The sequence below is a fragment of the Sus scrofa genome, chromosome 9 (assembly GCF_000003025.6).
Source record: "Sus scrofa isolate TJ Tabasco breed Duroc chromosome 9, Sscrofa11.1, whole genome shotgun sequence".
NCBI classification, from domain to species: domain Eukaryota; kingdom Metazoa; phylum Chordata; class Mammalia; order Artiodactyla; family Suidae; genus Sus; species Sus scrofa.
Window position 1 is genome coordinate 12,519,428 of NC_010451.4, and position 14,709 is coordinate 12,534,136.

The 14,709-nt window shown below is 44.2% G+C and overlaps 1 protein-coding gene across 2 annotated transcripts in view; it reads right to left on the reverse strand.

Annotated features, from left to right (window-relative positions):
• ALG8 (ALG8, alpha-1,3-glucosyltransferase) overlaps positions 1 to 12,885 on the reverse strand; it is a 31,902-nt gene extending 19,017 nt beyond the window's left edge. Inside the window, exons 1-3 of one of the 2 annotated variants that reach the window (XM_003129688.6) lie at positions 12,734 to 12,851; positions 8,105 to 8,183; positions 357 to 550 (exon numbers count right to left, since the gene is read on the reverse strand). In XM_003129688.6, the coding sequence (XP_003129736.3) occupies positions 357 to 550; positions 8,105 to 8,183; positions 12,734 to 12,828 (368 nt within the window). In that variant the 5' untranslated portion in view covers positions 12,829 to 12,851. Of the gene's footprint in view, positions 1 to 356; positions 551 to 8,104; positions 8,184 to 12,733 lie in introns of both variants that reach the window. The other variant, XM_013979181.2, reaches the window with a different exon arrangement.

Genomic DNA, 14,709 nt, shown 5'->3' on the forward strand with positions numbered 1-14,709 from the left:
GGTTGATGAACCCGAACACTATCCACGGGGACATGGGTTCCATCCCTGGCCTTACTCAGTGGGTTAAGGATTTGGCGTTGGCAAGAGCTGTGGTGGTAGGTTGCAGACGCGGCTCGGATCCCGCTCCGATGGGACCCGTGGCCTGGGAACCTCCATGTGCCGCGGGGGTGGCCCTGAAAAGACAAAAAAGACAAAACAAAACGAAACAAACAAAAAAACCCAAACCCAACACAGTTTTGGACGGTTCTAACATTGGCTCTTATATGAGCTTTGCTGCGAATGAGGAACAAGTTAATACTGTTTAATACCATATTGTTTCCTCAATGCCGTCCACACAAAATGACCCTGAGACTCACTCATGGACAGCATACACGAAGAGCACGTCTGTGAAGATGACAGAAAACCTCTGGAAGAGCACGGTCCTTGAGCTGGAGTAATTCAGATTACGGACATTCAGCATCTCTTGATCAAAATACTTGGCAACATGTGACAGGGCGAACTCAAACCACGCGAAAAAGGGAGGGTAGTCCAAGGTCCACTCTGAGGTTGCCTGTGGTAAAAATCGAAGACAGAACAGAACCCCAGGAAGGGAGTGAGCAAAGAGGGTGCAAAGATCGGAAATTTTCATTCTCTAGTCTTTCAAAAAGCAGGTGAGATGAAATTACACTTAAAATATGCCATAAATAGAAAAATGTCTATGTTAAGACTGAGCAGAACACAAAAAACTCATCTCCTAAGCTAATTTTATACAATCTTCAATTTCTTTCTTTTATTTTTTTATTTTTATTTTTTTATTTTTTTGCTTTTTAGGGCCGTACCATGGCATACGGAGGTTCCCAGGCTAGGGGTCCAATTGGAGCTACAGATGCCGGCCTACACCACAGCCACAGCAACATCAGATCCGAGCTGAGACTGCGACCTACACCACAGCTCACGGCAACGCTGGATCCTTAATCCACTGAGAGAGGCCAGGGATTGAACCTGCAACCTCATGGTTCCTAGTCAGATTTCGTTTTTGCTGTGCCACGACAGGAACTCCAATCTTTAATTTCTTTAGGGTGAACTTCAAAGAAATTAATGTGAAACCTCATAATAATAAACTTGGTTATGACCTGGGTCTACTCAATTAAATATAAAAAGGGAGCTAAGGCATACCAAATGACTCACTAGCTTGGGTTCAAGTTTGTCCCAGAGACTCAATTTCCCTATCTGTAAAATGAGATTGTGAGGACTAAATCAGCTAACATACATGAAATATACTTACAAAGGACGAAACGCCACAGATGTTTGTTACACTAGACTACGAGATCCTTGAGAGCAAAAACCACTGTCATTTCTGTATCCTGAGCATTCAGTAAGTTGCTCATGCATTAAATAGAAAATAATCTTTAGTTAAATGAATGGTCAGTGTTAAATAAATGAAAATAGAGACCATATGAAAAATATATAAACTTTATATTTAAAACATTAAACTGGAGTTCCCATCGTGGCGCAGTGGTTAACGAATCCGACTAGGAACCACGAGGTTGCGGGTTCGGTCCCTGCCCTTGCTCAGTGGGTTAATGATCCGGCGTTGCCGTTAGCTGTGGTGTAGGTTGCAGACGCGGCTCGGATCCCACGTTGCTGTGGCTCTGGCGTAGGCCGGTGGCTCCAGCTCCGATTCAACCCCTAGCCTGGGAACCTCCATATGCCGCGGGAGCGGCCCAAGAAATAGCAACAACAACAACAACAACAACAAAAAGACAAAAGACAAAAGACCAAAAAACAAAACAAAACAAAAAAAACAAAAAAAACACATTAAACTATGTATAAACTTTATGATACTATATTTTGTTATTCTATCTCGGTTTCTACATTTATTTATTTATTTTTTTATTTTTTGTCTTTTTGCTATTTCTTGGGCCGCTCCCGCGGCATATAGAGGTTCCCAGGCTACGAGTCGAATGAGAGCTGTAGTTGCCGGCCTACGCCAGAGCCACAGCAAGCCTTGTCTGCGACCTACACCATGGCTCATGGCAATGCCAGATCCTTAACCCACTGAGCAAGGCCAGGCATCGAACCCACATCCTCATGGATCCTGGTCGGGTTTGTTAACCACTGAGCTACGAAGGGAACTCCCAGGGACTACTATTTAGAGTAGTATAAAATGGTATAAAATGAGGCAAAAGAGACACAAGTAATTTGTTAGCTCTTTGTTCACGCTAAGGATGAATGAAAACTTTAGGTCCCAGTAAGAAGTAGCCTGTTTACTCCCCCTGCAGCTATAAAATGCAAAAGACTTAGACCTGAGGCTAACCCAGAGGCTCTCTGTCTAGGACACATAAGGCTATGAACCCGCCCACTAAATTCTTCTTTAGGAAAAGCTCCTTCTCTAATCCCAAATCTCCAATGTGGGGTGTAAACAAGATGAGTCACCAAACTGTGGAAAGAAAAATTAGAAATTCTATTTTAATATTATCCTTCTTAATTTCTATTTTTAAAAGTATATTAATAGAGTAGTACCTCTATAATTTATAAAGAAAAATATATTGGGTAGTGAATTCTCAAAAACAATTTCTTGCTAGGGTATAAATCTTTTTTAAAAAAGTTTAGGAGTTTCCTTGGAGTTTCCACTGTGGCTCAGTGGTTAACGAACCTGACTAGTATTTATGAGGATGTAGGTTTGATCTCTGGCCTTGCTCAGTGGGTTAAGGATCTGGGGTTGCTGTGAGCTGTGGTGTAGGTTGCAGATGCAGCTTGGATCTGGTGTTGCGGTGGCTATGGCGTAGGCCGGCAGCTGCAGCTCTGATTTGACCCCCAGCCTGGGAACTTTCATATGCTGCGGGCGTGGCCCTAGAAAGACAATAACCAAAGGAAAAAAGGAAAAAAAAAAGTTTAGAAATTATTGTTCCATATAATTGCAAGGAATTCAACATGAACTTAGACTTTATTACCATGTGTGGTTTCCAGCCACAGTTTCTATGTCAGAACTCATTCTACCCTTAAGGAGCCACTTGTTGTATTAGACGTCTAAACGATTTTCCTACTTTATCAACATATTTATCACTTTAAATAAGATGGAACAGGAAGCATTCAAAGAACTGGGGGAAGGAACAGGTACTGCCTGAGAAACCGTCATTTTTCCAAAACAAAGTGTTCCAGAACTTCCTTTGCCGTCCCCAGTTCCACATCACTCAGAGCTCCTTCTCCCCATAAGGACTCCCAAGGCAGCCTAGTCCAGAAGGCCCTCCTGACCTCAGAGAGTTCCATCTGGGAAATCTTGTGTAAACCGCTGTGGGAAGCCAGCAAAGCTATTTGCTAACATTTCCTCCCAAAGTGAATAGTTTTGTCACTTAAATAACACGTGGTAGAGCTGGGACTCAAATCTGGGTCTCCGACGCCAAATCCACTCTTTCAGGAAGCTTCTACCACAGTTATTTCTTCAAATACAAAGACATTCAGCCTCCACATATGAAGATATAAAACAGACACCTCAACTGAAACAGAGCTGGGAGGCTGGACGAGCCCAACAGGAAGACCAAAGCCTGTTGTTCTTTCCTGCCAAAAGCTCAGCCAACCAGAGACGGTCACAACTCAGCCAATGAAAAGCCACAGACTCTTTGTTTACTCCAGCTCCCCAGCTTCCTCCCCCTCCTTTTTTTTTTTTTTTTTTTTTGTCTTTTTAGGGTTGCACCTGTGGCATATAGAGGTTCCCAGGCTGGGGGTCTAATCAGAGACGTAGCCCCCAGCCTATGCTACAGCCACAGCAACGCCAGATCCCAGCCATGTCAGCGACCTACACCACAGCTCACGGCAACGCAGGATTCTCAACCCCTTTAGCAAGGCTAGGGATCAAACCCATAACCTCATGGTTCCTAGTCGGATTCGTTTCTACTGCGCCACAATGGGAACTCCCCTTTTCCCCCTTTAGAGGAGACTTTTTCCCACACTTGTGCGGGGACCTGCCCATGACTCACAATGGGTACAGACCCTGAATTGCAGTTTTCTGCTGATCCTGAATAAGTCCATTTTTACTGGAGAAATAACCAGCAGGCTGCTTGTTTTAGGTCAACAAGGATCCAAAACAACTGTGTTCATTCCAAAGTATTTATTATGGGTCTTTTTTTGGGGGGATCTTTTTAGGGCCACGCCCGTGGCATATGGAAGTTCCCAGGCTAGGGCCTGAATCAGAGCTACAGCCCTTGGCCCTACGCCACAGCCACAGCAATGCCAGATCCAATCCATGTCTGCGTCCTATACCACAGCTCACGGCAATGCCAGATCCCTAACCCACCAAGTAAGGCCAGAGATAGAACCTGCATCCTCATGGATACTAGTCAGGTTCATTTCCAATGAGCCACAAGGGGAACTTCTATTATGGGTCTTTTTAATGTATTTCCCAACCAGTTAACCACGCAATTTAATTTGAGGGGTGTGCAGAAAGATAGGTTAGAAGTCAAAGGTAAGGGGGCTCTATAAAGCAACCCACTGTTCACATGTCCACTCTCCTCTGTGTGGCAGAAGCAGCCCCTTTCAGACCTGAGGCATGTGCCTCTCCAGCCTTATAACCTACTGTGAGCCTTGCTGACAAGTGAGCTTTGCCTCTTATTGATTTCTTTTGTTGTTATTGCTGAGGAAGGAAAGAAGAATAAAGAAGAATAAAGTTACTAGAACCTCTTTCACATAAACCTCCTCTATGCAAAATAAACCAATGATAGGAGACGGCTCTGGCCTAAATATAGTTTTAGGAATACCAAGATAACAGGTCGTAGTTAAAACTGTAGGAGTAGGGGTTCCAGTTGTGGTGCAGCGGAAATAATTCGATTAGTATCCACGAGGATGAGGGTTCAATCCCTGGCCTCTCACAGTGGGTTGGGGATCTGGCATTGCAGTGAGCTGTGGTGTAGGTAGCAGACGTGGCTCGGATCCCGATTTGCTGTGGCTGTGGTGTCGGCCTGCCGCTGTAGCTTTGATGATTTGACCCCTATCCTGGGAACCTCCATATGTTGTGGGTATGATCCTAAAACGCAAAAATATATATGTGTGTGTGTGTGTATGTAAATGAGAGAACATCTGAAAGAATTATAGAATTAAAAGAAAAAGGGGAGTTCTTGTCATGGCGTAGCCAAAAGGAATCCAACTAGGAACCATAAGGTTGCGAGTTTGATCCCTGGCTTTGATCAGTGGGTTAAGGATCTGGTGTTGCCGTGAGCTGTGGTGTAGGTTGCAGATGTGGCTTGGATCTGGCATTGGTGCGGCTGTGGCTCTGGTGTAGGCCGGCAGCTATAGCTCCGATTAGACCCCTAGCCTGGGAACCTCCATATGCCACAGATGCAGCCCTAAAAAGCACACAAAACAAAACAAAAAGAAGGGACCACAAAGAGAAACCTAGAGGGAACATTTGAAAGAATGTGCAGACGAAAAAGTATTAGCAAAGGGGACTAAGAAGGAACAGTCAGAGAGAAAGAAGAAAATGGTGAGATGGGGACTGCCTTTTCATTTATAGGTTTAGGTCATTATATTAATAATGGTAGTTATTAACAACCTTTAATTATTTTTGTCTTTTTAGGGCTGCACCTGCAGCATACGGAGGTTCCCAGGCTAGGGGTCGAATTGGAGCTATAGTTGCTGGCCTACACCACAGCCATAGCAACTCCAGATCTGAGCAGCATCTGTGACCTACACCACAGCTCATGGTAATGTCGGATTCTTAACCCACTGAGCGAGGCCAGGGATCAAACCTGTGTCCTCATGGATAATAGTCAGATTTGTTTCTGCTGCTCCACCACGGGAACTCCTAATAATGTTTAATGAACACTTTTGTTTTAAGTTGTATAAGTATAGGAGTTCCCTGGTGGCAAAGGGGGTTAAGGATCCAGCATTGTCACTGCTGTGGCTTGGGTTCCTGCTGTGGCATGGGTTTTATCACTGACCCTGGAACTTCTGCATTCCATGGGTGAAGCCAAAAGCAAACAACCAGAACACAGAGTCACATACACACACAAAATAAGTGCTATACACAGTACATTACACACATTATATTCATTTCATCCCCGTTATTATTTATTATTATTTAAGAGTTGAGATGCTGAGGCTTTGAGAGGTCAAGTGGTTTTCCCACAGTTACCCAGCATTGGTATTAAGTGGCAAAGCTGAAAGTCAAACCCAGGCAGCCTGAAATCACAGCCCAACCTCTTGACTGCTACGCCACACATAAAGCAGCCTTGTTGGCATGCATACATGCAAACAGAAATACCTTACACTAAAGTAATTACTTAAAGTTCCTTAGCATTCCTATGAAATACTTGTAGTGATATTATGTGAGAAGGAACTTGGTCAGTTAGGTCAACTGCTCTCAAGCCTTTTCAGTACCAAAGACTATTCTGACCTTACCAAAAACAACAAACAAACAAAAACAACAAAAAGCAACAATGAACTCACAGAAAACTTTATAGGCTGTCTTTAAAAAATCCCCCTGACAGCAGAGTGCTGTTTTTGATCAAGCCATGTCTGAGCTGATGTCTGCTTTCTATGAAGTATCATACGCAAGTTAGTAACTCAAACCAGAAATAAAAATACAGACATCCTTTTTATAATAATAGAAGAGAACGGTTTGTATATTATCAGACACTTACACATCACATTTGATTATTCCGGTCTTCATAAATCACAAAATTTTAGGGACAGACAAGATCTCAGAAATAATTCACCCCAAATCATGTGCTAGATGAGAAACCAAGGCTCAGAGAGATGAAATATATTCTCTATGCTGCTGCAGAGTCAGACCTAGAATCCAATTTTCCCTCTTTCCCAATCCAATGTTCTTTCAAAGAGGATGTGGCAAATGTTATAATTTCCAATGCATAATTTGGGAAGCTCATTTTGAGGTAAAGGAGCTCCCTAATAGTGCTAGAAATCAATGAAACTGACTCCTCCCCAAACCGAGTTCCCCTGAAGAGTTTATGATTAACCTCTCTATCCAAAACTTTATTCCCTTTCTTGTCTCATCCCTGTTACCCTCTGGATTGAGAAGCATCAAAGTAAAGGTGGGGAGTTCCCGTTGTGGCTCAGTGGTTAACGAACCCAACTAGTATCCATGAGGACATAGGTTTGATCCTTGGCCTCACTCAGTGGGTTAAGGATCCGGCCTTGCCATGAGCTGTGGTATAGATCACAGATGCGGCTTGGATCCCTCCCACGTTGATGTGGCTGTGGCGTAGGCTGGCAGCTGTAGCTCCAATTTGACCCCTGGCCTGGGAACCTCCCTGTGCATCAGGTACATCCCTAAAAAGACAAAGAAAAGGTGGGACTGAAAGTGAGCAGGACCTTGCAGGGCTTACAGGTATAAGACCCTCTGTGTCCTCTCCTTGTCTGGCCTTCAATTTCCAAAGAGCAGTTAGTGATTAGGGTAACAGGGTCACAGGACTCCTAGTTCTTCCTGAAGGGATGCAGATAACATTCTGACCCATGTCTTTTGAGTTTTTCTGCAGAAACTGAGACCTCTGCTTGGTGGAGGATGGTGACTACATGCTGACTCTAAGTATATGGACTGCAGGCCAGAACCAGAAGGTTGATGATAAAGATTCCCAAAATAGCACCCTAGGACCTCACCAAGCAATCAGAAAAATATCCAAGAGATGAACATGCACCCTGTGACCCTTACTTCTACTGTTGCCTTTAAAAATCCTTGCCTGAAAGTCACTGGGCAGTTCAAGTCTTTCAAGCACTAGCTGTCCATTCTCTTTGCTTGGTGCCCTGTAATAAATGCTGTACTTTCCTTCACCATTCACCACACCCAGGGTCAGTAAAATGGCTTTGCTGTGTGCCAGGTGAGAGCACCCATGTTTGGTAACAAAAGCAGAGAATACAAATTTTTTTTTTTTTTTTTTTTGGCTGTGCCCACAGCATGTAGAAGTTCCTGGGCCAAGGAAATGAGCTGCTGCAGTGACAACACTGGATCCTTTAACCTTCTACACCATGAGGGAATTCTAAGAACACAGTTTTGATAAAGATTTATTCAACTTACGACCACAGAGAACACTGTTTTAATATTGGTAATACTTACATGATTTCACACATAGCTTAAAAAAAAAACAAAAACCCAAAAGTGAAAATTAAACCTTACCTCATAATACCACTGTGATATCGGCAAACTGTGGGTGATAGCAAGCCAGTTTCGGTGTACTTCAAAATCTGTGGAATGACTACTCAAAATAATCAGATGAGTAAAATGAGATTTCACAACATTTATCAACTGCACATTTCCAAAACTATGCTTTTTTTTTTTTTTTTTTTTTTTTGCCTTTTGTCTTTTTAGGGCTGTACCCACAGCATTCGGAGGTTCCCGGGCTAGGGGTCTAGTCAGAGCTATTGCTGCCAGCCTACACCACAGCCACAGCAATGCCAGATCCAAGCTGCGTCTGCAACCTACATCACAGCTCATGGCAATGATGGATCCTTAGCCCACTGAGCGAGGCCAGGGATCAAACCCGCAACCTCATGGTTCTTAGTTGGATTCGTTTCTGATGCGCCATGACAGGAACTCCCTAAAATTATGCTTTTTAAATGGACCAACACCCCTTACATAATCTCACTATCCTATAAAGACACAAACAGGTATTACATAATCCTGAAACACTTCACTTACCTGGAGGTCAGACCTCCTTCTGGAAAAGCATGGGACTCTACTAAGTGAAAAGGGTCTCTGAGTTATCTAGAGAGCCGACCAGAGCCCATACTTTTTCTTATGGGAAGCCCTGAGGCTATTTTGCTCAGAGGTGATGGATTCTTGTTCACAAACAATTCCAATAAGATTAATTATCTTGAAAAAGCCTCACATACAAGATGCTTCATTCAGGGCCTGTGTTTCCTTATTGATTTTCTGTCTGGATGATCTGTCCATTGCTGTAAGTGGGGTGTTAACCTCACATACAAGATGGATCTTCAGGAATGACCAAGAGTTCATCAGACAGAGAAGGTGGGAAAAGGCCCCTGCCCTGCCTTTCCAATGTCTCCAAATTCTGTTTACTGGTCCCCCTCTCACTATATATAAATCTATCCAAGCATCTCCCCTATAGGGGAGGAAATTTTTTTGCCTTCTATCATCCTAGGTTCTGTGGCTGGTCTAAGAATTACACTGACATAAGCCAGAATACCAGGAGGAAAAAAATCCTCCATTTTAATTACTACTTATGTATGGGAGCCCAAAGGATCTAAGATGAGACGAAAAAGGTGACCAGATGATTGAAGCTCATCTACCATCCTGAGAGCTCAGGAAAGTGGCTGGGGGCTGGGGCTTCAAATTGGTGGAAAGCAACTTTTGGCAAGGTGAAAAAGAAATGTTTGGCAAGCAAAGGTTGCTCTGACTTGCAGGTAAATCTCTCAGGTAAAAAATGATCTCTGGTAATAGCTACCTTCTAGGTTCAGCCCCCACTGTAAAGTAAATTTCCCTTAGAAGTAACTTTTACTATTTTCAGAGCTTCTCCTGTGTCTGCAGTTCCTCAAAATAAAAAGTTCCCCCAAATCCTTATGCCAAAGAGGCATATTTTGGGGTGGCATATTCTGCTACCCTTCATTCCTCTTTTGCAGAAGTTCTCCTGTTTGCTCACTGCTGTACTTCCCCCTCCACATCTTGCACGGCGCCTGATACGCGGATGGGCTCAATACATTCTTGTTGAATTAACCACTCACCAGTCAACAATGAGTTCCTGATTTACACTTTCATACATTCCCACAGTGACAACTCTGTTGTGAGTTTCCTAGCCAACCCCCATCATACTTCTTTCATGGGTTCCCATAAATATCCATCAAATAAATGTTGATATTCCTTTAGATTCAGTTCTTGGTCTTTCTTCTTCTTTTTTTTTAATGCAGCTTACTCTGCTCTGGACAACCTTATTCACATTCATTCCTTCCACTATCAACCATGTAACAACGACTCTGAAATCACAATATATAACCTTGGTCTCTTTCCTGAGTTCTAGAGAGACATCCTCAACTTCTTGCTGACTAAATCACCTGAATTTCCGATAGATTTCTCAAAATCACATTCACACCTGATCTTAATAACTAGCAATTCAATTTTTAGGTATATACTTGTAAGGGAGCAAAATCTGGCCACCCAAAATGTGTCCCCTGGCTTAAGGATTGACTTAAGCTGATTATTTTGAAGAAACAGAAGACTCAGTAAGTTTTTCTTTTTACTTCCCTCTTAGTTGTCTAAATGTTCATATAAAAGGCTTGGTCCTGGAATGGAGCGATCACCAGAGTTACCTGCAAAGAATATGGGCTGGGTGTGGCGGCGGAAACTCATCAGAACCTAGAGATCAGACTCCACTCTGTGCCCCACTATCTCTGCATGGCCCAGCAAACATCTGTTTACCCAACATTTGCTTTTCCAACTTTATATGAATTGTCTTCCTATCTTTTGAAGTCCCCAAAACTACCACCTTCAACATTCTCTTCTGTCTTTAGCAGAAGATGCTATTTATGGTGAGGGTGTCAGTTACTTGGTAAGTTGCTCTGTTTTCCTGGGTCTCTCCCATATACATGTTATTAAACTTTTGCTTGATTTTTCTCGTGTTAATCTGTCTCATGTCAACTTAATTCTTAGACCGGCCAGAAAAATCTGGATAGAGAGGTGGAGGAAAATTTCTTCCTCCCCAACATTCTCAATAGAAATGCATACATAATATGTTGCACCAAAAACATGTACTGGGTGTGTCTTCAGGCCTCCAACGATATGTCTGAGACCTTTCCAGATACCCAATCTAAATTAAGTCGCCCTTGTCAGTCCCCTTATAGGATCCCATTCTTCCCCTTCATGACACTTAACACAAGCATTGTTATGTAATTACATATTTATGTAGATTTGCTCCCTTACTAAACTATACCCTTAAAGGGTTAGGGATCGTTGCTATTTTGTTCTCTCCTCCAGCACCTGGCCATTGTACCGGGTTCATAATAAAGCAGTTAGTAAACATTTTGGTGAATATTTTTGCTTTTATCCTGTAGCTCCCTCTTATTTCCTGTTTGAGAAGCAAAGCATTAGCTATAACTCTATATATTCTTTTATTTATTTATTTTTTGGCCACACCTGCAGCATGTGGAAGTTCCTGGGCCAGGGTAAACCCCGGGCCGCAGACGCGACCTGTGCCACAGCTGCACCAACATCAGATCCTTAACCCACTGTGCCACAAGGGAACTTCAAATTATGTACATTCTTAATCCTGGACCAAGAGCAGTATTCAACCCTGAAGACACATTTCTAGGCTGACGAAAGTAAAGCAAGGAAAATCACATATGCACAATTTAAAAAAAAATCCCTTTCATTCTGATGTGAAAGGAATATTCTACATTTTAGAAGGATTTTTCCAGTTTGCTTTTAAAAGGAAAGATGTTTCTTACTTGTTTTCAGTTCTAAGAAAGTTGAATTTACCGATCCCTTCTTTTCCCAACTCCCTATAAATCATTTTGCTGAACCTACATACACAATTCATGCTTACATACATAACAGTTCATGCTTACATACATAACAAGAGATGAGCAAGAACTTGAACCAAAGGATACTAAACTTTAAACTGGGAAGGGGAGTTGGGAGACCCATAGGTAAGGGAGAAAAGGAATAAGGGGAAAAGTCAAGGGAGAAGAATTAGGATAAACAGAAGGTGGAAGCTTGTTTTTTGTTGTTGTTTTTTTGCTTTTTAGGGCTGCACCCGCGGCATATGGAAGTTCCCAGACTAGGGGTCAAATCGGAGGTGCAGCTGCCTGCCTACACCACAGTCACGTGGGATCTGAGCCGGCTGCAACCTACACCACAGCTCACAGCAACGCTGGATCCCCAACCCAGTGAGCGAGGCCAGAAATCGAACCCACATCCTCATGAATACTAGTCAGATTCAGCCGCAGCCGGGAACTCCGGAAGACAATATGAATAACATTAATAAATACCGAGTCCCCACTGCATACACATTACCACTTGGTGGTTGTTTCCTAATGGGTTTCCATGCCTTCAGTCTTGGTTCTGCATCCACTGTCACACAGCGGTCTAACCTTGTGTGTCTTGGCCACTGGCTACCTCATCCTATGCAACTCTTCTTCTCCCTTAACTGCTGTTCACCCACAATGGTCACTTTCTGTTCCTAGAATGCTCTGAGTTCCTTCCCATTACAGGGCGTTTACGCTTACTCTTTCCTCAACCTGAACTGCTCTTCTCATAGCTGATGCTGTTTCATCCTTTGGAGTTCAACTCAAACATCACCTCCTAAAAGAGGCGAGTAAAGCGTTGCCCAGTAGTCACTCTACGTCTTTCACAGACCTCATCTCGTTCTGAAACTCCTGTTTGTCTAACGTCCCCACCAACTACACCGAGGGTAAGGACCGGATACGCCTTTCTCAAATGTCTCTCCAAGTCTCAGAACAGTGCCTAGCAGAGGAGGTAGCTGATGAATACGGTACTGGATGAATGAAAGCGGGAGGCCGGAGTTGTTCATCTGCATATTAAAGATGAGGACCTTGGAACCCGGAAACATTAGACAGTGCCAGCCCTGACTCCAGCCATCCAGGGCTACGATCTAGTGCTCTGGTGAAATAATAATCAAAGGGCGGAGGGGGAAGCATAGCAAAGGCAGAGCAGCGACTACACAACTTCAAGTTCCTTTTCCTCCCCTCACCCAGGGGCATCCACGCTCCTTTCTCCCGCCCTGACCGACCGCGGGGCCTCCCCGCCCAGCCCCTGGCCGTGCGGGTCCCTTACTAGGTGGGGATGAGAAGGCACTTGAGCAGTGTCACCCCGAGCGCCAAAGCCGAAAACCAATTGCCACCACCAGTCGCACTTCTGAGCGCCGCCATTGCTACGGCGCCATTCGCTTTCAATCAACTTGACACGCCCCCTGCTGCCGCGCATGCGGGGACAGCGCTGGGAGGCGGCAGCCTGGCGCCGCGCGCATGCGCCCAGCCGCTCAGCCGCTCCGCCCGCGGGAGGCGGGAGCTGAGGCGTTTAAACCTCCCGCCCTCGGTCCTCTCACCGCCCCGCCTCCTTCCCGCCGGAGAGGTCTTCCCTGAGTCTGCGCGGTTTCTACGGCGACAAGTTAAGTTTCACGTGCCGCTTTTTTTTTGGTTCGGAAAGTTTCTTGGCGTTTTCCCTGGGCGTCGCTTTTGCTTGTTGTTGGGGTACCTCGGTGGGAGAAAACTGTATTTTCTAGAGACTTTCGGGTACTAACGGAGGGGTCAGAATTGTAATCCCGGAGTAACAGTAGGTAAAAAGTACCTGAGAATACTAGAGGCGCCTAGCATGGCCCCCTGAACCGGAGTATTAGCTCCAGGTGGAGAGTGGCGCGAGCAGAGATAGAGGTGAAAACTGTGCGCTTCTAGAACTCGGAGATAGGCTCTGTTGCACCACCTGCCTGGGGGAACCCACTGTGGAGGCAGCGCTTCTCACACTTCGTGTGCAGGTCACTTGGGGATCTTTTTAAAATTCGCATTCCCCTAGTTTTCCTTTTTGTAAGTAGGAAATAGAACTGGGGTCTGCTTCAGAGAGTGGTTGTGAGGATTAAATGAAGATGCTTGTAAATTGCTTGATACGATGTCAGGACCGAATAAATGTTCAGTACATGCTTCAGAGAAGTTAAAACCTTGCTGAACGATGAACAGCAGGTGGGAGACACTGTCCCTCTCCTCTTGGGGGTTTAGGCCTGCTTACAACTTCAGATGTCACCCACGTGAATGTGACACTCAAATTTATATCTCGAGCCCAAGCCCTGTCACCTCCAGACCCTTGTATCTAGCTGCCCACTCACCCTCTCTTAGATGTTTTAAAGGCACTTTGCATTAGTTCCCTAGGCTGCTGTAACAAATTACCACAATCTAAAAGCACAAGTTTAAAACAACACAAGTGTATTCTCTTACAGTTCTGGAGAGCAGAAGTCTAAAATCATCTCACCAGGCTAACAGTTGGTTCCTTCTGGAGGTTCTGAGGGGAGAATCTCTTTTCCTTTTCCGCTGTTAGAAGTGGACTGCATTCTTTGGCCCTTTCCTGGCATCACTCTAAATAACCTCTTGCTTCTGTTGTCACATCTGTTACTTTTCTAGAATCAAATCTCCCTTGCTTCCCTCTTATAAGGAGACCTGTGAGTGCATCTAGAGCCCACCTGGATAATCCAAGATAATCTCCCCATCTCCGAATATTTAACTTAATCACATCTGCAAAGTCCTTTTTGCCATAGAAGGTAATATTCACAGGTTCCAGGGTTTAGGACACAAATACCTTTGGAGGCTGTTGTTCAGTGTACCACACACCTCAAACTCAGAATGTCCAAAACTGAATTTATGAACTTTCAGTAGTATCCATTCAGGAAATAGCACCGACCATTTAAGCTGTTCAGCTCCTCTGGCCCATACTTGAAAACTCACTGTGAATTTACTAACTCAATACTCACTCCCAATCCCCTTCTCCCTTTTCTGTTTCCTCTAAAGAGTCTAGAAAAGTTAAATAGTTGATCTTAACTGGCAGCTAGGTATGCCTTAATGACACAGTTCTGTCTAGTAGGACTTAAAGCAGGAGTCTGCTGAGGGGAGGGTTTCTGGGAAAGGCTTTCCTTTCCTGATGAAAGAGACAGTGGCCCCTTTTTTCATTCTTCCTGCCTTGGACTTGGTCATGAGGCATGGAGCTGGACTCGGCTGTGAGGAAAAGGCACATCATGCTAGCCTTGACATCACTGAGCTGCTGAACAA